The 24,464-nt window shown below is 43.8% G+C and overlaps 1 protein-coding gene across 1 annotated transcript in view; it reads right to left on the bottom strand.

The window, feature by feature from the left end:
- Positions 1 to 24,464, bottom strand: part of PPM1H (protein phosphatase, Mg2+/Mn2+ dependent 1H) — a 304,754-nt gene that overhangs the window by 124,581 nt on the left and 155,709 nt on the right. Inside the window, exon 5 of the mRNA XM_073556965.1 lies at positions 559 to 643. Within this exon, the coding sequence (XP_073413066.1) occupies positions 559 to 643 (85 nt within the window). The remainder of the gene's footprint in view (positions 1 to 558; positions 644 to 24,464) is intronic.

The raw sequence follows: 24,464 nt of genomic DNA, 5'->3' as shown, positions 1-24,464 counted from the left end.
TAGGCCTTTGGCCTCATTTGCATATCAATTGAAGTGCTTATTTCTGATCAATGCAGGAACAGACTCTGCCCATGTAAAGGTATTACTGGACTTGTCTTTGAAAATGCTACATTCACATATAAATAGTTTGGGGGGGGGGGGGTGAAATCATGCCAACAGAGTCCATTCAAACAGTCTGAATTGTGTATTCACAAAGAAATTTAAAAAAAAAAAAATCACATAAGTGGGAGGGGATTTTAATAAATCTGTCGAAAAGAACACAGAAGTACAGAAATGAATCATATCAATTATGAATACTATAAAAGTAATGGTCTATGTGTAATTTATGGTGGATGGAAGTGATGCCAAGTTTGGAGACAGGTCAGCTCTCCTATTTACTATATGGGTACAAAATATATTGGTGTTCTTTGGCCAATATGAGCTTTTAGAAAATACACCAACGAGATATATGGCAGCCATACATGTACCTTTTACCTTATTGTGTACAAATATACATTACCCCTTTCACCTTAAAAAACAATTGCACGTTGCTTCTTGGTAATATTTTGTCCAACTTACTAGGTACTGAAGTCTTTGACGCTCTGTTTCTGGTGTAAACTCTGAAGACATAGGAAGGATTTCTCCATTTCGGATAATTATAGCCCTGAAAGAAAAAAACAGATTTGATGATTGTCTTCATATTACAGAAATAACATTGAGTCAGTAAAGTGGAAACCTAACATCACAGATAGATATTTGAGGGAATTTATCTAGAGGGACATTTTAATTATATGGCTTATAAAAGTAGCAAAATTAATTTTTACTATTTTTACCACTATTCAAAAGAAATAGGTCTTAGTATGAGGGTTAAGCAGTGTGGGCAACTACCGAGTGAGTGAAATACTATATGTAACGGGGTCTACCCAAGCTGGGGTACCTCTTTCAGTACCACCCCATGTTTTCGGAGGTCCGCTCTGCGTTGGCTGGAGTCTGAATGAATGACGCTGGCTGAAATTCCTTGGTTACATGGGCGCATATAAAAGATCACTGCTTCTCCACGTATTTCCAGTCTGACAACACTTTACTCTTAGGACACAGAATATATCACACAGATACAGAGGGCCGGCCAATAGAAAAGCGGCAGGCCAGACATACATTACAAAAGCCGCAGGTGGCCGGAGCCTGCCAATGTTTACTGTGGGATTTACAAAGGTGGGGGGAGGGCGGACAAAAGGAGAATAACGTGTCCCCTCTGCCCAGGGGCGCAGCCTGTGGGCTGATGCATTAGGGACATGCATCTCACATGGAACCTATTATACATACATATAACTGCACAACATATTCTGGGTGCTGAGTGGTTCTGTAACACTATAGATAGACAAAGATTCACCAAACTAATGATGGGGAGTACACTATATAATAAACTAATGTGTAGTGCTGTAAAACGCACCAAACTTAAGTAACTCTCCAATGATATACCTTTGACACATGGGTACAATTCAATGCATCCACTAAGGAGAACGACACAAACAGAATCATATCCTAAAAGGAAGGCTCACCACAATGTACATTTAACCCCTTTACCCTGAAACCTGCTTTCACCTTTCCGACCAAACCAAATGTTTCAATTTTGACCAGTGTCAATTTATGTGGACACAACTCTGGAACGGTTCAACGTATTCCAATGATTCTGAGAACGGTTTTTCGTGACACATTGCACTTTATGTCAGTGGTACATTTATGTTCATAAGATCTGCGTTTAAGAATATATATATTAAAAAAAATGCTCAATTGTGGAACTGCTCATTCTTCTGATAGTGGCCGTGTTCTGATGGGACACTATTACTCTGTGGAGGCTGTAAGAGATGTTAAGGCCATTATTATTATGGGTACAACTATGCCAAGACACTATTACTATGTGCAAGCTATAAGCAGACAAAATTACGTTGTAAGGGAAAAAGGAGAACAGAAGTATTAGAATTATGTATTTTTTGTATTAACTGTAACTTTTATTGGATATTGAGTTGCAGAAATAAATACTGGATGAGATCATAGAGGGGATACAACAGTTGTAGAAGGTACAAGGAAAACAAAGGCTGATAACCCCACAGTCAAATTTAAACCACTGACTACTTGTTGGAATGCCGAATACCAGCTAACTCAAGCTTGGTGATTGTAATCGTAATCAGGCCCCGGTGTAGTCTAGTTTGGCAGTATGGAAGCGTGTAGTACCGTACCGCTGGAGCAATCAGTTCCTTACTTTGGCCAATAGGACAGAACACCACTCGCTACTTACTGATGGGAGTTGCCAATAGTTCATACTAGCTTTGGACTGCTCCTATTGTTCTGCTTTGCCTGCGTGATTCTCACTCTGACCTTGGCCCATTTACTGATAATTCTTCTGACTGAATTTTTTCCCTGTTTCACTCTTAGTTCTGATGTGGAGACCTGACCATTCCTTCTTGTGTAATCCTCCGACTAGTGGCTACTCAGTGGATTCAACCTAGGGTTCCTGTGTAAATCCACATACTTGTACAGAAGTTTAAAGGGTGAAAGCCAGGGCTGCTTTGGAACCTGATAATCAGAGTACCTAGAGCAAAGCCTGTATGTGGAAGCCCTAGTTCGAGCTGCCAGGTGACCAAAGACAGTCAATTTTAGAGTAATGAATCTACCTGTAGTGGGAGTGAACCGCAGTTATCAGTACAAGTCCATTTAATACTTCCATTTTTACCCACATGAATTAGACAAATAAATTACACAAATCACAAGACAAAGGGCACTAAAGAGGAGATTTGGAAAATATTTTATGTTAAGCATCCAAGAAATCAGTCAAGGCATCAAGTGTCCCGAGGATTCCAAATTAAGGGAGGCAGTTAAATATACTAAAGAGCAGAGGAGAAACCTTACCCCTTAGACCTCAGTCCAGAGCCTCTCACCTAGACAAATCAGTTCTCATACTTTGCACTGACGAGGGCCAATAGCCCGAAACACCGTGTCTGCAAATTGAGATTCTGATTTGGCTTTTATCCTAAGTCATATTACAAGACTCGTTAAAGGGTTGATTGTGACTTGTAGGATCGCTACTACCAACAGGTGGCGCTATAGAGTTCAAGTCCTATTTCTCATGCCCTACCCTGCTTTGTGGGCTCATTAAACTGTATTTTGGGGTCAATTCATTGCTATTGCTTCACAATTTAAAAAAAAAAAAAAAAAAAAGACTCTGGGACTAAAGACCAAGAACTCCCAGCTACCAATTGATCCCCAGAGTAAAGAATGATTGCTAAGCCTATCATTTCTATGCTACGCGCAGACTGATAGAAACTCGAGCCCAAATTAAGGATCTGACAAAGTGTCACACTTCCTGCTGTATTCTAAATAATATTATTATGAAATAAGCAGCTCATGCCCCTCTTGCCTGCCTTTTTCAGAAGCGCTCTACTTCTCGGGCTCCGCAGGTCATGAGATACTGGTCGGGTATACTGTGCTATCATCCAAAGGGAATTGCTTTCTTCCAACAATATTAGTCTACATGATCATTTGCCCAATATTCTTCCTACGGCTTCTATCACCCAAGTTAATTGTCTTTGTTTCTCATGAATATATGGAAGACTGAAACTCTACCTGTCATGCCAGGGTCTCATGGCCATCAATGCACTCATCTGGGCCAAGTATGCAAACTGGCTTGGAAAAGCCAAAAATCTTCAAATTTTTGTGCAACTTTGAATTGCGCAAAATTCTGACGTTTCAAAGCAATTTTCTCCTGAATTCTTGGAAAATTGCTTTGATGGATCGGAGCTCCTGTTTTAGTCGTGTTCATACATTGATGCGAGTTTCAAAGAGGTGCAGAGCCTTTATTCTGCAACAGGACACCTTATTATAAAGGTTGGAGAAAAACTTTTGCACATATTTTTCCAGAAAATTACAATTTTAAAATTTATTTCTAGATCATGCCATTAAGACAGTTTCGCGTTTGGTTGCTTGGCGTGTGATGAAGAGGCAAGGTGGAAAACTGGAGGGGCAATTCTGGATTCCCAAATCATTTTTTGTTGAAAGGGTTGTCCTGTTCGGACAAATTTTCTCACTAAGGACATGCTAGTAATCAGGTCAACTCCACAGGTCTATTGGCTGAATCCTTCACGACTGCAAAGGGCTGTGTTAGTGGAAGTAATAACCTAAAAAAGATTGATAATGCTGTGTTTTGTTTTAAGAGTTGCACGTGAAAATCTGCAATACATATGGCATTGGCACCGTCAACACTGGGACAAAAAATAGCAACTGATAGACTTGGCTGATCCACATATTACTTGGCAAGACTTGTGTATTACTGCTGTATTGTATGGTTAGGCTGTGTTTGTTTCTTTCCTTCCATACATCATATGTCTCCGATCAGTTGTTTAAGGCCTGAGCAGGCCAAATCTTGACTAGCGGTTCGACATCTATCAGATCATACAATGTTTTTGATCTGGCTCTAGTACCAATATGGCAAACGCTCAAACATTATTGGTCCTGCGAGTTGCGTGTACTGGATTTCCTTTTAATATCTTATCTACATAGATCTTTCTTCTGTTTAACGCACATGGCAAACTGTTCTGCCCTTAAAGTCACTACCTGTTAAAAGGTGTTTCTTTTTTTGTTTTGTTTTTTAGAGGGTTCATACATTTCTAAAAAATACAAATACTTCAGAAAGTTTTTTTTTTTTTTGCTACGCCATAAATTTTCATCCAAAGCAATGTCTTTAGCTGCCTGTTTAGACAGCAGCAATCTTATGCTGTCCTCCTACTTATCTGCGTCTGTTTCATACCATATGGCTAACTGCTACTCGCAACATAGATTGCCTTTAATGCTGCATTACTGTCTGGATGTTTTTTTAAAAAAAAAACAAAAAAAAAACTGGGAACCATTAGAGTACTTAAAATATTTAATCTTTTCTATACTGTACACGAAACAAAGCTTCAGGGTAGAGACGAGCAAGAAGATTCATACTACTGGCACACACTTCGGTACTCAGTGAAAGCCAATTTCCTCAGCTAGCACTTAAATTCTGGCATCCTGGGGAATTCTTGCGATTATTAGGGGCCCCCCCCGAGACTTCATAGTGCAACATACTATTTGAGGCCGAGTGACTTATGTGATGCCATGATGTTCTGAACGCCCACTAATCGCAAGTGGCATCCAGTAGGTTAGCATTGGGCGTAAGCTGACAAAGATCTGGCTGTTACATGGTAACGTTGTGGACTCTTCTAACTTCCTAAACAGGCTGCAAGTGCAGGGCTCTTGAGACACGGTTTCTATAGGTCCCGTCTCACATAGAGAGATCGCTAATGTGTCACCGATTTTGTGACGCAACAGTGATCTCGCTGCATGTGACACGCAGCAGCGACTGGCCCCGTGCTGGATATCACTGATCGTGCAGGAATGTCCTGGGCCATTTTTTAGTCATCGGCGTCCCGCTGGCCAGCATGCACCACTGGATCGTTGCTGCGTCGCTGAAGAGATCTGCCTGTTTGGCAGCTTACTAGCGATCTTTCAGCGACGCACCAGCGATCCTTACCAGGTCGTATCGTTGTCAGGATCGCTGGTGAAACGGGACCCTATGGATGTCTCTATGTACTAGTACTCACAGGAAGTTCTTCATCAGATAGTGTAACTTGACTGTAGAGGTACATAAAGATTCCAGAAGGTGGTTTATTTTTAAGATGAATTCTTGTTGTTCACAATTACAGTAGGTAAAAAAGATTTTTTTCTGAACCAGAGATGTAAAGACATGAACCACTTAACATGGCTGACATTCTCAGAATGAGGAAGAAAAAGCGAGGGGGCACTGACATAAAAGCCTACATCAGAGCTGGCCTACAGGGGGAATAGAGAGAGTACAACCTTCTAAAAGGCAAACTGTATTGCACAGCAATGAAACAACAATACAAAGAACATACACAGTACTGCATGATTCATAAGTCGTGAGACATGACATGGACGCCAAGGTAGTGCAAATATTTTTTACTTAACTCCTCTTTTGGGTGCCGTTCACTTGTTTTCTTGGGTGATTAGAACAATCATTGATTTTAAAGGGGAGGTACGAATGTCAAATAAATGTTAATCTAAATCCCTTTCTATTTAGTGCCATAATGTAAACTAATTTAGAATACGCTTACATTAAAATAATAAATAATAACAAAAAATAAAAATCAATGTTTGTTTGTTTCAGGGAGGGCAGTATGACCGCAGCCTCTAATCCCTGGTGACTAGAGTTGAGCGACTTTTGGTTTTTTAGGGTCGCGTTTCGTTTCGTGAAACCCGACTTTTCCAAAAGTCGGGTCGAGCAAGATCGTCCGATTATAGGGAAAAGTCGGGGTCGTCCCGAAACACGAAACCCAATGTAAGTCAATGGGGAATAAAAGTCAGCAGTGAGAGGAGGACAGGAAACACACCTACAGTGCCTATTTGAATGCCAAAAGCATCAATTCTTCTTACTTAAGCTTGTCAACCTTAATTAACTTCATAATACAAGTTACGCACTGAAAAATGGGGGTTATTTGGCTACAGTTGTGGGGGGGGAGGGCTGGCTACAGATTTTCATGTGCCCTGGGCGAAAGAGCGCCCCTTTAACACATACCACAACTCATCATGCTCCGATACGGCAGAGAAATAGCGGTATAGTACAATGAAAAATACTTCACTTTTTACATCTCATGACGAGGCCCATCTATTTCTCCATACAGAATCATTGGTCCCATATAATGTTTGAAACAGAATATGATGAGCTCCACATAATGCTACAGTATATGTTGGTCCCCATGGATGAAGCTCCACTGTCGTATGGGCCCAAATAATGCTACAAACATAATGGGCCCCATTTCTAATGCTCTAGTGTATAATGGGCCCTGTAAATGCTGCTCCAGTGTCTGATGTCCACCTTTGGAATGTTCCAGTGTATGGTGGGCCCCATCTATCATTCTCCAGAGTATAGTGCTCCCCAAAAATTGCTGTGCCAACATTGAAAACAATGAAATAAGTCTCCTCGCTATGGAATCCATGTACTAGTCTGGACTCCTCGTCGTCCCCATCTTCCATCTCACTGCACAGTATTTCAACCTTGCAAGTGCTGTGATCCTGAGCAAGCAGGGGGGGCCCACTCGTTGGCGACAGCACTGGCACAGGGCCCCTGATAGTACGGTGGTGTGTCTGATGGCGGGTGGGCCGAACCTGCACTTTCATCTGCAGTTTCCTCTTTGTCACCGTGTAAGATGGAACTGTATATGGGAAGGGTAACCTGAGTTTCATCAGGGTCAGATTCAAGCCATGTAGCGTGCAAGGGGAATGTAGTGGTCTGGGTCAATGTACCAGCAGATTCATCGAGCAGTGGCTGAGCATCAGTGCACTTGTGTCGCCCCCAGGAGTACGATCGCCACAGTGGCATTACCTTCCTCCTAGGGAGTGTGATGTCATGCTTGGGAGCAACGAACGATCTCTCTAGCAGGTTAACTGATTGGGCGGCGTTATTCCCACGAGTCATGACCCTCCAAACAGCGTTCATGAAGGCAAAGTGTTTGTTTTACGTGGGCAGTATGGTTGCAAAGCTGAACCTTAAAGGAATGTCCAGAAGGGCACCACCAGGAGTGGAGCCTACGGTTAAATTCGACTCCACCTGGGAAACCTCAAACATGCCAGCTACAGAACAGGTGCACACATTGCAAGCTTAATTCCGTTAACGAACGAGACTCCGTCATGCCCCGCGGTCCGAGTCCGGCTTACTAGAGGGACACGTGAGGCTCTGGCACATGAGATTGGCCAATAACTGGTGTGTCATGCCCTTACATGTCCGTGGCTGCATGTGCGCTACACTGAAAAGGCCAGCGTTTGTCGCTTACAGGTGCAGATAACCCGCTGAAGAACGTTAGTGATGGGGATCACTGATTACAATTATTACCCTCGAACAATGATTTCCCAGTAAGTGCAGGTCAACTGCAATTCCGGAATTAGGCCTAACCGTCATTCCTGAAAAAATGAAAAACTTACGTGTGCAAACCACAGGTGCTGTAGCTTGCTTAACAGCTCGCCAGCCGTTCTCACGCCCAGTATGGATTACACGTGATTGCACAAAGGTGAGAAAGGGTACCGTATCCCCAGATAACATGTATGGATAGCGGACACATTCAAAATATATGTCTCAGGAGGCAGGCTCAGACGGTGTTAGGCCCAGTATGGATTGCACGTGATTGCACAAAGGTTAGAAAGGGTACCGTATCCCCAGATAACATGTATGGATAGCGTACACATTCAAAATATATGTCTCAGGAGGCAGGCTCAGACGGTGTTAGGCCCAGTATGGATTGCACGTGATTGCACAAAGGTTAGAAAGGGTACCGTTTCCCCGGATAACATGTATGGATAGCGTACACATTCAAAATATATGTCTCAGGAGGCAGGCTCAGACGGTGTTAGGCCCAGTATGGATTGCACGTGATTGCACAAAGGTTAGAAAGGGTACCGTATCCCCAGATAACATGTATGAATAGCGTACACATTCAAAATATATGTCTCAGGAGGCAGGCTCAGACGGTGTTAGGCCCAGTATGGATTGCACGTGATTGCACAAAGGTTAGAAAGGGTACCGTATCCCCGGATAACATATATGGATAGCGTACACATTCAAAATATATGTCTATACATCAGGAGGCAGGCTCAGACGGTGTTAGGCCCAGTATGGATTGCACGTGATTGCACAAAGGTTAGAAAGGGTACCGTTTCCCCGGATAACATGTATGGATAGCGTACACATTCAAAATATATGTCTCAGGAGGCAGGCTCAGACGGTGTTAGGCCCAGTATGGATTGCACGTGATTGCACAAAGGTTAGAAAGGGTACCGTTTCCCCGGATAACATGTATGGATAGCGTACACATTCAAAATATATGTCTCAGGAGGCAGGCTCAGACGGTGTTAGGCCCAGTATGGATTGCACGTGATTGCACAAAGGTTAGAAAGGGTACCGTATCCCCGGATAACACGTATGGATAGCGTACACATTCAAAATATATGTCTCAGGAGGCAGGCTCAGACGGTGTCAGGCACAGTATGGATTTGACGGCCCAGATTACACAGCGGAGGAGCAGGGAGAGGTAAAGATTGCAAATGCTGGGGCCCTGCCCAAGCAAGGGGGGCCCACTCGTGGGCGTCGGTACTGGCACTGGGCCCCTCATAGTACAGCGGTGTGTCTGACGGCGGGTGTGCACCACCACCGCCAGAGACACTTGATTGCACTATGAGGGACCCTGTGCCAGTGCCCGCGCCCAAGAGTCAGCCTACCCACCTGTCCAGGGCAACGGCACTCGCACGGTGTCGTGCGCTAGGTGGTGACCCCGGCCATGGGGGGGGAGGCAGCACAGTTAGGGAGTTTTAGAAAGTGGCATATGTTGATGTTGGACATTCAGCTGATGCAAAAGGCGAAATAGGTGAAGTCCCAGGAAGAGGTGGACCAAAGCAAGCCATTTTTCTGTCACCCTATGTGTCACCAGGGGAAGGTGGGACAAAATCCTTGGAAACCCATGCATGGTTCATTTTAATGAAGGTTAGATCATCCACATTTTGGGTTGACAGACGGGTCCTTTTTTCTGTCAGGATTGATCCAGCTGCACTGAAGACTCTTTCCGATAGCACACTTGCAGCTGGGCAAGCGAGCACCTGTAAGGCATATTGGGCCAATTCAGGCCAGGTGTCCAGTTTAGCGGCCCAATAGTCAAAGGGGAATGACCTGTGTGGGAGAACATCGATATGGGAGGAAAAGTAGTTTGTAACCATAGTTGACAACTGCTGTCTCCTGTCACTTTCCATCGATGCAGTATTACCAGTTGTGTGAGCGGTATTTGAAAAATCAGTCCACAACATTGTCATGAAACCCCTGTCTCCAACGCCACTTCTGCTGTGTGCACCACCAACACCTCTGCCAAGCTGCCCCCGGCCCGTACGGCTCGTGTGAGAACCATCACCGCTGCTGTGTGCTGGGAATGCCTCAAGCAACCGATTTACCAGAGTTGCTTGTTTATTAGCCAATATTAGGTCAAGGTTCTCCTGTGGCATGATGTTTTGTAATTTGCCTTTATAGCGTGGATCCAGGATGCTGGCCAACCAGTAGTCGTCATCGTTCATCATTTTGGCAATGCGGGGGTCCCTTTTTAGGATCCGCAAGGCATAATCTGACATGTGGGCCAATGTTCCCGGTGTCAATGATGCACTGCGAGTGCTGGTTGGAGGAGCACTTTCTGGCAAATCCACATCCCTCCAGTCAAGCACAAACCCTGTACCAGACCTTGCCACGCCAACATTTTCACTTGCCCCACGAGATGCATCCTCCTCCCCTAAGTAATCATCCCCATCATCATCCTCCTCCTCCTCTTCTTCCTCCACCTCGTCCAGGAGAGGTCCCTGAGCAGACAATGGCTGAATGTCATCAAGGATTCCCTCCTCCTCTTCCTCCTCATCAACATTGGCTGCAGACGCCTGCTCCTTAAGGTGCGTCAAAGTTTGCATGAGCAGACGCATAAGTGGGATGCTCATGCTTAGGATGGCGTCGTCTGCGCTTACCAGCCGTGTGCATTCCTCAAAACACTGAAGGACTTTACAGAGGTCTTTCAGCTTCGACCACTGCACACCTGTCAACTCCATGTCTGCTCTCAAAGTGCCTGGCCGTGTATCCTTCCACAAATGCATTATGGCCTGCCTCTGCTCGCACAGCCGCTCCACCATGTGCAGGGTGGAGTTCCACCTTGTTGCAATGTCGATAATGAGGCGGTGGTTGGGAAGGTGGAGCAATCGCTGCAGCTTCTGCATACAAACGGAGTGTACAGGCGACCGGCGGATGTGCGCGCACAGTCTTCGCACCTTATGGAGCAGGGCTGTTAACTCCGGATAGTTTTTGAGGAAGCACTGCACCACCAGGTTCAAGGTGTGAGCCAAGCAAGGTATGTGGCTGAGTTTTGAAAGGGCTATGGCTGCCACAAAATTACGGCCGTTATCACTAACTACCTTGACTGCCTCAAGATGTACACTGCCCAGCCATGACTCAGTTTGTCGCTTCAAGTACTCGGCCAGTACCTCGGCGGTGTGTCTGTCGCCCAAACACATCATCTGCAACACAGACTGCTGACGCTTTCCACTAGCTGCTCGATAGGGGGACACATCGTGTGCAACAGTGGCAGCTGCAGATGGAGTGCTCGTACGACTGCGCTCTGTGGACGAGCTTTCGCTTCTGGAGGAGGAGGAGGAGGAGGGTGGAACGCCTACAGCCAACTGTTTCCTATACCGTGGGCTAGGCAGCACTGTCCCACCACCGCTGTCCCCTGTGGACCCTGCATCCACCACATTAACCCAGTGCGCAGTGATGGACACGTAACGGCCCTGGCCATGCCGACTGGACCATGCATCAGTTGTGAGGTGCACCTTTCCGCTCACTGACTGCTTGAGTGCATGGACAATGCGGTCTTTCACATGATGGTGGAGGGCTGGGATGGCTTTGCGAGAGAAGAAGTGGCGACTGGGTAGGTCATAGCGTGGTACTGCATAGGCCATGAGTTCGCGGAAAGCTGTGCTTTCCACCAACCGAAAGGGCATCATCTCAAACGAGATTAGTTTGGCAATGTGGGCGTTCAAACCCAGTGTACGAGGATGAGAGACTGAGTACTTTCTTGACCTACTCATAGTGTCTGGGAGGGTGAGCTGGACTTGAGAGCTGCATATGGTGGAAGTAGCGGTGGACAGGGCGGACTGAGAGAGGGTTGATTATGGTAATGGAGTTGGTGTTCTTTCTGATGGCCTAGAATCAGTCTTTCGTTGATATAACAGTGGGATTCCCTGACTGCTGTGGCCTTGCAACGACACCTCAACATTTGCTGCTGTGCTAACCGGTGGGCTTACAGTGGGGGAAACAATGTAGCATTGCTGACTACCTTCGTTGTGATCAGTTGCACATGTGGCACTTGAGGTTTGGTGTTGTGTCCACGCTTGCAAGTGCATGCTGGTTAAATGTCTAAGCATGCAACTGGTATTCAAATTTTTCAGATTTTTCCCTCGGCTAAAGGTCTTTGCGCACTTCTTACAGATAACCTTGGCCTGATCATGAGGATTTTGGTCAAAAAAGTGCCACACTGCACTCTTCCTACTTTGGCAGACATTTTGCGGCCTAGAACGCTGTGATCTTTTGTCCCTCTGGACAAGCTGTCCAGCAACTCTTTTGATGTTTGGAACCTGTCTTGGAGTGCTCCGGGCCTGCCAGATAACAGCTGTTGCGATGTCGATGTCTGCTGTGGATGCTCCTCATCTGAGCTATTGGAAGCAGCACCCTCTTCCCCCAATGGATGCCAATCTGGGTCAACAACTGGGTCATCCATCACCTCCTCTTCTATGTCATGTGCACCTTCCTCTGTGTCACCGTGTATGGTGGTATAGTGTGCGGGAAGGGGCACCTGAGTCTCATCAGGGTCAGAATCTGGCTCTGTACACTGCGAGGACAATGTAGTGCTCTGAGTGAATGTACCAGCAGAATCATCCATCAGCGGCTGTGCATCAGTGCACTCCATGTCAGATTCATCTTGGCCTGGGTAATTCACCATTTCACTTGATAATCCAGGCATGGTATGTGAAAACAGCTCCATGGAGTAATCAGTAGTATGGCCTGCGTCATCCTACAATCTTGGTTGGGGTGAAGGACACAAGGAAAGGTGTGGTTCATGAACATGAGCCTCCAATGACGACTCAGTGCTTTTACTTTTTACAACTGAAGAAGAGGAGGCGATAGAGCTGGAGGCTGAGTCAGCAATGTAAGACAAAACTTTTTCCTGATGCTCTGGCTTTAAAAGCGGTTTGCCAACTCCTAGAAAACTAAGCGTTCGAGGCCTTATGTAGCCAGACGATGACGCAGGCTCAACACCTCCTGCATTCGGTCCTATTTTGCTCTTGCCACTACCATCAGATCCACCACCAACACCATCATTACCAGCTGCCAACCCCCGCCCAATTCCACGGCCTCTTCCACCAGCCTTCCTCATTTTTGGTAGAAATGTAGACAAAATCCAACAAACTATATAGTATGTAAAACAATGTACAAGGTGTCTATAGGACAGGGGAGATTTTGAATTTCTGCACACACTTTTGGACACTGGACACTTTTGGATTGTGTGAGGCCCAATGAATATCTGAGCGCTATGTGACAGGCTCGATGGCACAGCTGTGACCTAAGTGACTAGAGGATAAGTGAGATTTTGAATCTCTGCACACACTTTTGGACACTGGACACTTTTGGATTGGGTGAGGCCCACTGATATCTGAGCGCTATGTGACAGGCTCGATGGCACAGCTGTGACCTAAGTGACTAGAGGATAAGTGAGATTTTGAATCTCTGCACACAGTTTTGGACACTGGACACTTTTGGATTGTGTGAGGCCCAATGAATATCTGAGCACTATGTGACAGGCTCGATGGCACAGCTGTGACCTAAGTGACTAGAGGATAAGTGAGATTTTGAATCTCTGCACACACTTTTGGACACTGGACACTTTTGGATTGTGTGAGGCCCAATGAATATCTGAGCGCTATGTGACAGGCTCGATGGCACAGCTGTGACCTAAGTGACTAGAGGATAAGGGAGATTTTGAATCTCTGCACACACTTTTGGATACTGGACACTTTTGGATTGTGTGAGGCCCACTGAATATCTGAGCGCTATGTGACAGGCTCGATGGCACAGCTGTGACCTAAGTGACTAGAGGATATGTGAGATTTTGAATCTCTGCACACACTTTTGGACACTGGACACTTTTGGATTGTGTGAGGCCCACTGAATATCTGAGCGCTATGTGACAGGCTCGATGGCACAGCTGTGACCTAAGTGACTAGAGGATAAGGGAGATTGGATTGCTTTTAAAAAAGCAGTTTGCGGAGCAGTGGGTAAACAGCAATGCCAGCCTGTCAGGAAGCATTAAAAGGCAGCCCAACAACCAACACCACTGATACACCACAATATAGCCTCCCCTTGCACTGCACACACAGTGACTGGTGTGTTGTGCAGGCCAAATTGCTATCAGCAGCAGAAGCAGTTTTTTTTTCTTCTCAGCAGGACAAAAAAAAAAAATTGGGATTGCTTTTAAAAAAGCAGTTTGAGGCCCAATGAATATCTGAGCGCTATGTGACAGGCTCGATGGCACAGCTGTGACCAACGTGACTAGAGGATAAGGGAGATTGGATTGCTTTTAAAAAAGCAGTTTGCGGAGCAGTGGGTAAACAGCAATGCCAGCCTGTCAGGAAGCCTTAGAAGGCAGCCCAACAACCAACACCACTGATACACCACTATATAGCCTCCCCTTGCACTGCACACACAGTGACTGGTGTGTTGTGCAGGCCAAATCGCTAGCAGCAGAAGCAGTTTTTTTGTCTTCTTCCCTGCCTAACGCTCTCCCTACAGAATCAGCAGCAACCTCTCCCTATACTGAGATCGGCAGAAGTAAGATGGCGGTCGGCGTGCACGCCCTTTTATACCCCCTGTGACGCCCACCAAAGCAAGCCAATCACTTGCATGCCCTTCTGAAAGATGGTGGTGACCCCTGCCTATGTCATCACGTTGCCCACAGTGTCCGTGGATCCTGATTGGCTGAAAAAGAGCGCAAAACAAACTTTTGAAACGCGACTTTGGCGCGTAAGTCGCCGACCTCGTGGCCGACCTCATCCTAGGGTCGGGTTTCGTTTCATGAAAGCCGACTTTGCCAAAAGTCGGCGACTTTTGAAATTTTTCGACCCGTTTCGCTCAACTCTACTGGTGACACTTTGTTTGAGAATCCCAGGATGAACTGGGATACTCAAAAGAAGCGTTATAACACAGGAAGTGGGGGAATAATAGCGGTTAGATGAAGGTTAGGGAAAGGTGCTCAGATAACACCTTACGCAAGCACACTCGCTCATCACTATGTAACTAAGGAGGTGGCTGAATCCATGAGGCGTCTGTCCCCCGTGGATTCTGTACACCTGTCTTACGTGTGTTACCTTATCGTTTATTAATGTTACTGCAATGTACTGTATTATAATACGATGTATTTGTATGTGCCGTGTTTTAGCTTTGGGAAATATTGGGATATAGAGGGTTAAATAGTTGGGAGGAATTAGAGGACAGTGCAAAGCCTCAGGGATATAGGAAAAGGAATTCTTGCATAGAGAGCAGAGCCTGGGCATGCTTGCCCAGGGCGAGACATGCAACACACAGCAGGAGCAAAGGCTTCCGACGTGGGGATGGAAGCTGCTCCAGACTGATGGGCAGTGTGGATGGGCACCAGCTCGTCGAGATTTTCCCCAGAGTTAAAGTACAGGGAAGATTGCCTTGTCTAAACTGTGCCCTGGATGTGACTGTTAGTAAAGTTCAATCATTTGAAAAGAACTGTGGCTATGTGGTGCTTCATGAGATCCGAACTCCAGTCACTGAAGGGAATGTGGAGCGGAGGTAACTAACGCAGGACGAGACTTCATTTATCTTCCCATGTACAAGGTGCCGGGGTGCTTACTGATGGTCGCTTAGAGAACTCGCCCATGACTACCAACCCGTGCCCATCTGTTACGTAACGGCACCAAATAGGGCTTTAGATTCAAATTTATTTGACCTCCTCACTACCCCTTTAACTCAAGCCATGCAGTGCAGACAAACACAGTGACCAAGCCCAACTTCCTTATCTTGCCTAAAAGGCAAAAAAAAAAAAATAATCATAGAACTACTGAAGACTACCTCTAAGGCCAGGGTCACACTTGCGAGAAACTCGCACCTCAATACCCGCCACTGCCGTCGACACTCGGGACAGGAGTGTGCGGCTGCATGTATTTCTATGCAGCTGAGCGCTCTGGTCCGCGTGCCGGCGGCAGTGCCGGGTATTGAGACGCGAGACTCATGCAAGTTTCTCACAAGTGTGACCCCGGCCTAAAACAAAGACAGGCGCCATCAACACATTTGTGTTTAAATTATATATTTTTTTTTTTATTTATTGCAGACTAAAAGCTATGCAATCTAAAATTTCAAATTGATCCCAATTTTTTTTTATTATTTAACTGAACTACAACACTTAAAAGTCCCAAAGTATAGTTAGATCTAAAGTTACATCTGTCTATAGTTAGATCTCACGGTTACCTCTTAACCCCTGTGCCATTTTCCGTTTTTGAGATTTTTGCTCCCCTTCTTCCCAGAGCCATAACTTTTTTATTTTTCGGTCAAAATGGCCATGTGAGTGCTTATGTTTTGCGGTACAAGTTGTACTTTTCAACGACACCACTGGTTTTAACATATCGTGTACTTGAAAACAGGAAAAAAAATTTATGCGGTGAAATTGCAAAAAAAGTGCAAGACCACTCTTTCTTTTGTTTTGTTTTTTTACCATGTTCACTAAATGCTAAAACAGACCTGCCATTATGATTCTCCAGGTTATTACGAGATGATGGACACCAAACATGTCTACGTTCTTTTTTTATTCAAGTGGCGAAAAAAAATCCAATCTTTGGTTTTTAAAAAAAAGGCGCCATTTTCCAAGAACTCTAGCGTCTCCATTTTTCATGATTTGGGGCTATGCGAGAGCTTATTTTTTGCACACCAAGCTCAAGTTTTTATTTTGGTGCATATAAGATGTATTGATCGCCCATTATTGCATTTTATTGCAATGTAGCGGAGACCAAAAAAAAGTAGCAATTTGAATTTTTTTCTCATTACGCTGTTTAGCGATCGAGTTAATTCTTTTTTTTATATTGATAGATCAGGTGATGCCTAACACATGTATGTTTTATTGCTTCTGTTTTATTTTGAATGGCGCAAAAGCAGGGTGATTTGAACGTTTATATTTTTTTTATGTTTTTAATAGTTTTAAAAACTTTGTTTTCATTACTTATTGCATGCAGTTGTCCGATCAGCTCTGCTACATACGGGCGATGATCAGATCGCTTTTATGTAGCAGAAGTGCTCACTTGCTATGAGCGCCGTTGGTTGGGATTTCCGGCGTGCTTGCCGGAAGTGAAAGGTAAATGCCGCCGTCAGAGTTTGACAGCAGCATTTAACGGGTTAACAGCTGACATGTGCCAGGAAAGATGTGGGCTTAGCGCCGGAGACCACATCAAAGCGAGGTATTCCGATGTGGGTGCACTATTATGCCCAACATAGAAAGAGGTTAAAGGGGATCTGTCGGCAGGTTTTTACTACCTCATTTGAGAGCAGCCTGACGCAGACAAAGACAAGCTGAATCCAACGATGTCATTTAGATTACTTGGTGTAGCTGTTCTAACACAATCAGAGCTTTTAGATGTAGAATGAAGCAGAGCTGAGAAAGCTAATCCTGCCCACACCAAGCTCTCCATGTACAAAAGCAACTGACAGGCAACTGTTTATTACTCCAAAGAGTCACCACAGTTCTCAATGAAATTGGTAACCTGTTCATGTCGAATAGTAAAAAAATCAAACACCAACTGGGTCCGCCAAATAGAAAGAAACACTTTTTTCCAGGTACCTGCTGTGGCATTACCTCCTGGTGTCTCCGGTGCTACGGAGGTGTCCGGCGCTGCTGGCGGTGCCATGGGGGGTGTTGGGCACCCCCTCATCCAGCCTGCAGCAACGCTACTAGGCAAGGCATATCCGAATTATAAGACGCACCCCAATTTCCCCCCCAAATTTTTGGGAAAAAAAAAAAGCGTTTTATAATCCAAAAAATATGGTGTGTGTGTCAGACTGTCTCCTGCTGTCTTCAGATTACATAGCAAAAACCTGCTGACAAATTCCTTTTAATTAAGAGTCTGTGCTGCACGTATTAAACACCGGAGCCTTGCTGTACATTTCCTATTAATTCTAATTACAGCAAAGTATGGGATATTCTCTTATGGGTTATTCAGAGTACTCGAGCTTTCACTCACACTGTATAAGTTATAAACGGTACATTGTAAAGAAATGAATGCAGCTCTACATAAGGGTATTTAGGTATTGGATACATGTCAGGACTCTGAGAATCATGCAAGCCTTTGTACAGACTATAGAACATGTCCTTGACACGCAAGAGAAATTAAGCTGGGAAACGCTCCTGTCGCTACAGGAAGGTCAATAATGGCATGTGATATATGTATGAACTTGAAAGGAGAACACTGTACTGTACTATCATAATGCCAAGCACAGAGACAGTGGTGGATGTTCCTCATTGGAATGCAAGGAATATGCGGCAGCAGATGTAAGACTAAATTAGTAGTCATCCAACACATTCATATACATGACACACAGCCAAGAGAGTTGTCTTCTTTACTGATACTTAGTTACTACATCTTTCACACATAGTAAAGCTACCACGCTCAGCTTAGAATAGACAAAAAGTGACCTTCCCGATACATCATGGGAAATGAAAATGCAGAATTAAGAAACTATTATAGCACGATAATGCTCCGCCATCTCGTCCTTGTACAGCGTGCCTAAACCTGGGCAGTGTTAGGGTATGTGCACACGCTGCGGATTGCTCTGCGGTTTTGCCCAGCGGTTTTTCATCTCCTCAATGGAGGAGATGGCAAACCGCAGCGGAATCCGCAGAAAGAATTGACATGTCAATTCTTTCTGTGGTTTCAAAACCGCGGAAAAATCTGCACCGTCTGCACTGCGGTTTTTAATTCCCATAGGGAATAATGGTACTGTACACCGCAGCAAAAACTGCTGCGGACCCGCAGAGGCCAAATCCGCTGTGGAACCGCAGCAGAATCCGCAGCGTGTGCACACAGCCTTAGGGTATGTGCACACATGACGGATTGCTGTGCGGAGTTTTCCGCGCAGAATCTGCAGAATCCGCAGGTAAAATGACCTGTGTTTTACCTGCGGATTTACTGCGGTTTTTGTGCGGATTTGGCCTGCGTTTTTACACTCGCGGTTTCCTAGAATGGAATAGGTGTAAACCGCAGCATGTGCACAGCGGATTTTGTTTTCCATAGGTTTACATGGTACTGTACACCGCATGGAAATCTGCTGCGGATCCGCAGGGCCAAATCTGCAACGTGTGCATATACCCTTGTACTTCATTGCTTCAGGAGATAGAACCTAGCAGAGGGGAGAGATCAAAGAAACCCTCTCCCACCACCAGTCCCATTTGTGGACAGCATGGTAGAGAAAAGGTGAATATGAGCAGAATGATATAGAAAAGGTTACTGGAAAAGATTAAGGATAACTTGTATTTTAGATATTGAAATCCCTACTATATGGATCCATGCGAGTCCGGTGGGTGGTCCTGTGATTGACAGCCATGCACAGTTATAAAGGGAAGACATCACTGATCGGATCGCCCACTGGACTCACACACACAATCACCAGGGATTTCAATGAATAAAATGCAAATCAGATAACATTTTCAACATGACAGGTTCCCTTTAACCCCTCAATGATGGAGCCAACTTTGACCTTAAATGACCAAGCCAAATTTTACAATTCTGACCAGTTTATGTGCTAATACCCCTGGAATGCTTCAACGGATCTCACTGATTGCTTTTTTTTTTGCAACATTTTAATACATAATGGTATCGTGTCTTCGACATGACTTGGGTTTATTTATGAAAAAAAATTGAAAATTTGTCAAAAATGTAGAAAATTTAGCAATTTTCAAGCTTTTCATTTTTGTGCCCTTAAAATCAGAGAGAGTTATGTTACCGAAAACATTAATAATTAACATTTCCTACATGTCTACTTTACATCAGCACAATTTTGGATACATATTTTTTTGTGTTAGGAAGTTTTAAGGGTTAAAAGTAGACCACCAATTTCACCTTTTTCCAACAAAATTTACAAAAACGTTTTCTTTAGGGACCACATCACATTTGAAGTCATTTTGAGGAGTCAATATGACAGAAAATACCCAAAAGTGACACTATTCTAAAAACTGCACTCCTCAAGATGCTCATAACCACATTCAAGAAGTTTATTGACCCTTCAGGTGCTTCACAAGAACTAAAGAAATGGAGGGAAAAAAGTCAAATTTCTTTCACAAAAACTTTACTTTAGCTCCAAATTTGTTATTTTCACAAGGGTAACAGGCGAACATGGACCCTAAAATTTGTTGTGAAATTTCTCCCGAGTATGCAAATACCCCATATGTGGGGGAAATCCACAGTTTGGTCGCACCGCAGAGTTTGGAAGGGAAGTAGTACAATTTGACTTTTTGAACACATAAATAGTTGGAATCGGATGCCGTGTCGCAATTAGAGACCCCATGATGTGCCTAAACAGTGTAAAAAAAACGACAAGTGACCCCATTTTGGAAACAACACGCCTCAAGGATTTTATCCAGGGGTATTGTGAGCATTTTGTATCCACAGGTACTACACAGAATTTCATAACATTAGATTGCCATATGTTGTATTATCCTCTAATTTGTAATTTCCACAATGGGTAAAAGGAGAAAATGGATCCCATAATTTGTTGGGCAATTTGTACTGAACACGACTATACCCCATATGTGGTCAAAAACTTCTGCTTGGGCACATGGCAGGGTTAGGAAAGGAAAAGAGCGCCATTTGCCTGGGATAGATTGTGAATGCCATGTCGCATTGAAGAACCCCATACAAGTGAAAACAGCAGAAACCCCCCACAAGTGACCCCATATTGGAAAAGCAGACTCCTCAAGGAATTCAACTAGGGGTTTAGTGAGTATTTTGAATCCATAGGTGCCTCACAGAATTTTATAACACTGAAATGTGGAAATATGACATTTTAGTGGTAAAAATGTATTTTTTGTATTTGCTGCAAATTTGTCAGGTACACAAGGGTTAATAGGTCAAACTAGACTCCACAATTTATTGTGCAATTTCTCCCAAAGGCAGTGCTGCCCCATATGTTGTCAGAAATTACTGTTAGTCCATACGTCAGGGCTGAGAAGGAAGGCGCGCTATTTGGCTTTTGGAGCACAGATTTTACTAGAAAAGTTTGTGGCCAACATTTGCGGCGCCCCGAAGATTCCAGAACGTAGAAGAAACCCAAAAATGACCCCATTGTAGAAACTGCACCTCTCAATGAATTAATCTACGACTGCAGTGACTATTTTTGAACCTCCATGCCAGTTTTTTTTCCTGGAGAAAAGAAAATTTGCCAGTCTACTGCCCGTACATTGTGTCCCCACATATTGTAGTGGCCCCATACATTGCGCCCTGCTTATGCTTCTGGCGATACACACCCGTAAATTAAGTGCCTTCTCTCCATTACAATAATGCCAAACATGTGGCTGCTTATTGTGGTTTAGGTATAATGGGGCATTTGGATTTGGAAGCGTAGAATTCACGGCAGCTTTTCTATGGGGGCGGGAGCCATGTCGCTTTTCCAGAGTCTTTGTTCTACCAGTAACGCAAGCACCCCCTACAGTTCCACTGACAGATGACAGACCTGAGTGGGGGTTGGTTTTGTGCAGGATAAACTAAGGTTTTTATTGATAACATTTTGGGGTACATAATACTATTCGATCACTTCCAGAGTAAGCCTGGGATCACATTCTTGTGTTCCATGCTGAATACTACATCTGGGTTTCAGTATAAATCCCACAAAATTGTGATTCAGAGAAAACACAGGACAGAACTACCCACGATGAGGCAGATGGAGACACTTCGTACTCCGTTTGGCGTCTGCTCCGGTGATATCCATCTTTTTAGGCGTGCACATATCTGTGGTTGTCTACAATTGTGTGCTAAAAAGAAGCCTAAAATGATGGGACACCGCCAGAACACAGACCAATCCAAAGTGACTCCATCTGCCTCATAAGTCAGTGGTTCTGTCCAGAGTTTTGCATGAATCGCGGTTTGGGGGAATGTACACGGAAACCCCAAAGTGAGTGCTCAGCAGAGAGCGCAGGATAAATGTGAACTGAGCCTTATTCCGATTTTTGGGAAGTAGAATGAAGAAAGACAGCAGTACAAGAGTAGTTCTTATTTTTATTTTTGCGCATTTCACCATGCAGTACAAGTGATTTGGCGGATTTATTCTTTGGGTTGGTATGATTACAGAGATACCAGAGATCCTTTTTTTTAAGGTTTTGCTGCTATCACGCAGCAAAATTACTTTTTTATAAATATTTTTGTGCCATATTCTGAGATGTAACTTTTTTATTTTTTTGGCGCGCAGAGCTTTATGAGGGCTTATTTTCTGTGGACGAGTTGCAGATAGTTTTAGTACCACTTTGAGGTACATAACATTTTTTGATCGCCTTTTATTCAGATTTTTCTGACACAGACGCTGTTCACCATGCGGTAAAAGTGATAAGACTGATTTGTTTGTTGGGTTGGTACGATTACAGCGATACCAGTTTTATATTTTTCTAATGCTTTGTTCTTTTTACAAAAAAATAAAATAAAATCTTACAAAAATGAATTTGTTTTTGCATCACCATATTCTGAGAGCTGTAACTTTTTTAGTTTTTGCCGAATGAGCCATAATAGGGCTTGTTTTTTGCGGGACTATTTGGTGTTTTCATTTACGATACACTTTTTTGATCCCGGGGGAAATTATGGACCTTTTTTTTTACCTATTACTTTTTGATCACTTTTTATTCACTTTATTGTGAGTCAGTATCATGAAAAAGTGATTTTTTGGAATGTTTTTTATTATTTTTTTTATATGAAGTTTGCCAAGCGTAATAAATAAAGTACCAGATTTATAGAGCGGGTCGTTACGGACGCGGTAATGCCAATTAGGTGTACTTTTTTTGATTTTTGTTTTATTATAAACGCTGTGTTTTGAGCGGTGAAACCGATATTAGTGATGTGTACACTTTTTTTTTTACATATTTTATTTTATTTTACTTTTTTTTTTTTTACTTAGACCCACTGCGGGACATGTATAATTTTCAGTTTGATCACTTGTTTCATACACTGCTTTACAGAAGTGCATGAGAGCGGTCAGTTTCTCACTGACTCTGCCTGTGAGAGCCAGCTTATTGCTGTATCTCACAGGCCACCGTACCCCGGGGTTATCACATGACTTCATGGTAGAATGGTAACCATCCGGACCTGCAATTTTCATTGTGGGGGTTCGATGGTTATTAAGGGGTAAGAGGGGTCTTGTGACGATTGACAGTGGTATTTAAGGGGCTTAGCCCCAATTAGTTGCAAAATCGGCAGGGGCCGATACTGCAGGGTGTCAGCTGTTATGTGCAACTTACACCTGCGGGAATTGCCGACGCTCAGTGGCACTATTCCCTTATTCATAGAATCATAGAATCGTAGAGTTGGAAGGGACCTCCTGGGCCATCTGGTCCAACCCCCTGCTCGAGGAAGCTGGGAGCGAAACGTGCATGTCGGGGTGGAGGGATTTTTCTCCCAGGGGACTTCTATCAACGCTGCCAGGATTCAGGTAATGGCCTCAGTAGCTTTAATGCTAACTAGTTTACATAGGTATACCATGGATGTTATTATATAACTTTGGTTTATCTGAGCCGATGAGCTTGTGCTGTGTAGTCATTATACTCTGCATGTTTGAGTAAACAGCAGACATTTATAGTATAGCTTTCCAGGAGCATACATCAACTGATTGCTTATTAGCTATGAGGTTCTATACCATGCAGCAGAAAAATACATATAATGGGAGTTGCAGGTCCCTCTCTTTTTGCACTGATCTTGGAAACTTGTATGTCTTTTAATGTTTTGATATTTGTATTAATAAAAGTAATTATATTTTACCATTTGAAATGCTCTGGTTTTGATCTGTACTCCAATTGGAGGTGATCTTGGATTTTTGCGGATATATCTTTGCAGATTTCAAAGCAAATGGTAAAAAAGTGCAAGTATGCACCATTTCCGTAACAAAATTTGCAGAAGTATTTACTGCTGCGGATTTCACTAATGCTTTTACTTTTGCACGTAGCATTCCTTCTATACATTCAGTGCCCATGTAGGCTCTCCACCAAGGTTTATATCCCTAGGAATCAATAAACATTTTTGTTTTTTTTCTTTACAGGCAACTTTGGAGCTCCGAGACCACCTGAAAACCCGCTAACAAACTGCACAAAAGAATGAACACCTTCATTTCTCTGTAAAACGGTCTTGCTGTTCATATGATCAGTCTTTTAAGCATCTTTTTAACAACTTCGGCTTTCCAATAACGCCATGCTGTTAAAAGAAGTGACTGGACCATTCTTTAGGCATCTTCTGCTCTAAAGGCTCTGTACATTCCAATTGATGTCAAAGGGAAGGTCCAAAAGATACCAAGACGACACCCAGGTATCTTCTTGATACTTCTTGCTACAAAAAACAAAAATTCGCTAGTACAAAAGATTAGTGAAAGCAGTGTGAGACCTGTCAGGGTCAAAAAAATCAGATCACCCATGGATACATGGATCCCTGTTGCTCGAATAGTCCTTTAGTTTTGCAAGGTTCCACCGTGAAGAAAAAAAAGTAATCCAGCATTGAATAAGGACATCAGTCAGAAACGTGTCAGAATATTAATATTTGGGGATTTTAATGGACTTTAAAGAATTTTTTGT

The sequence above is a fragment of the Dendrobates tinctorius genome, unplaced genomic scaffold (genome assembly GCF_039654945.1).
Source record: "Dendrobates tinctorius isolate UK_male_01 unplaced genomic scaffold, ASM3965494v1 ptg000241l, whole genome shotgun sequence".
Classification (NCBI taxonomy): Eukaryota; Metazoa; Chordata; class Amphibia; order Anura; family Dendrobatidae; genus Dendrobates; species Dendrobates tinctorius.
The sequence above is the reverse complement of the archived record's forward strand: the minus strand, read 5'-3'. Positions and strand labels throughout refer to the sequence as shown.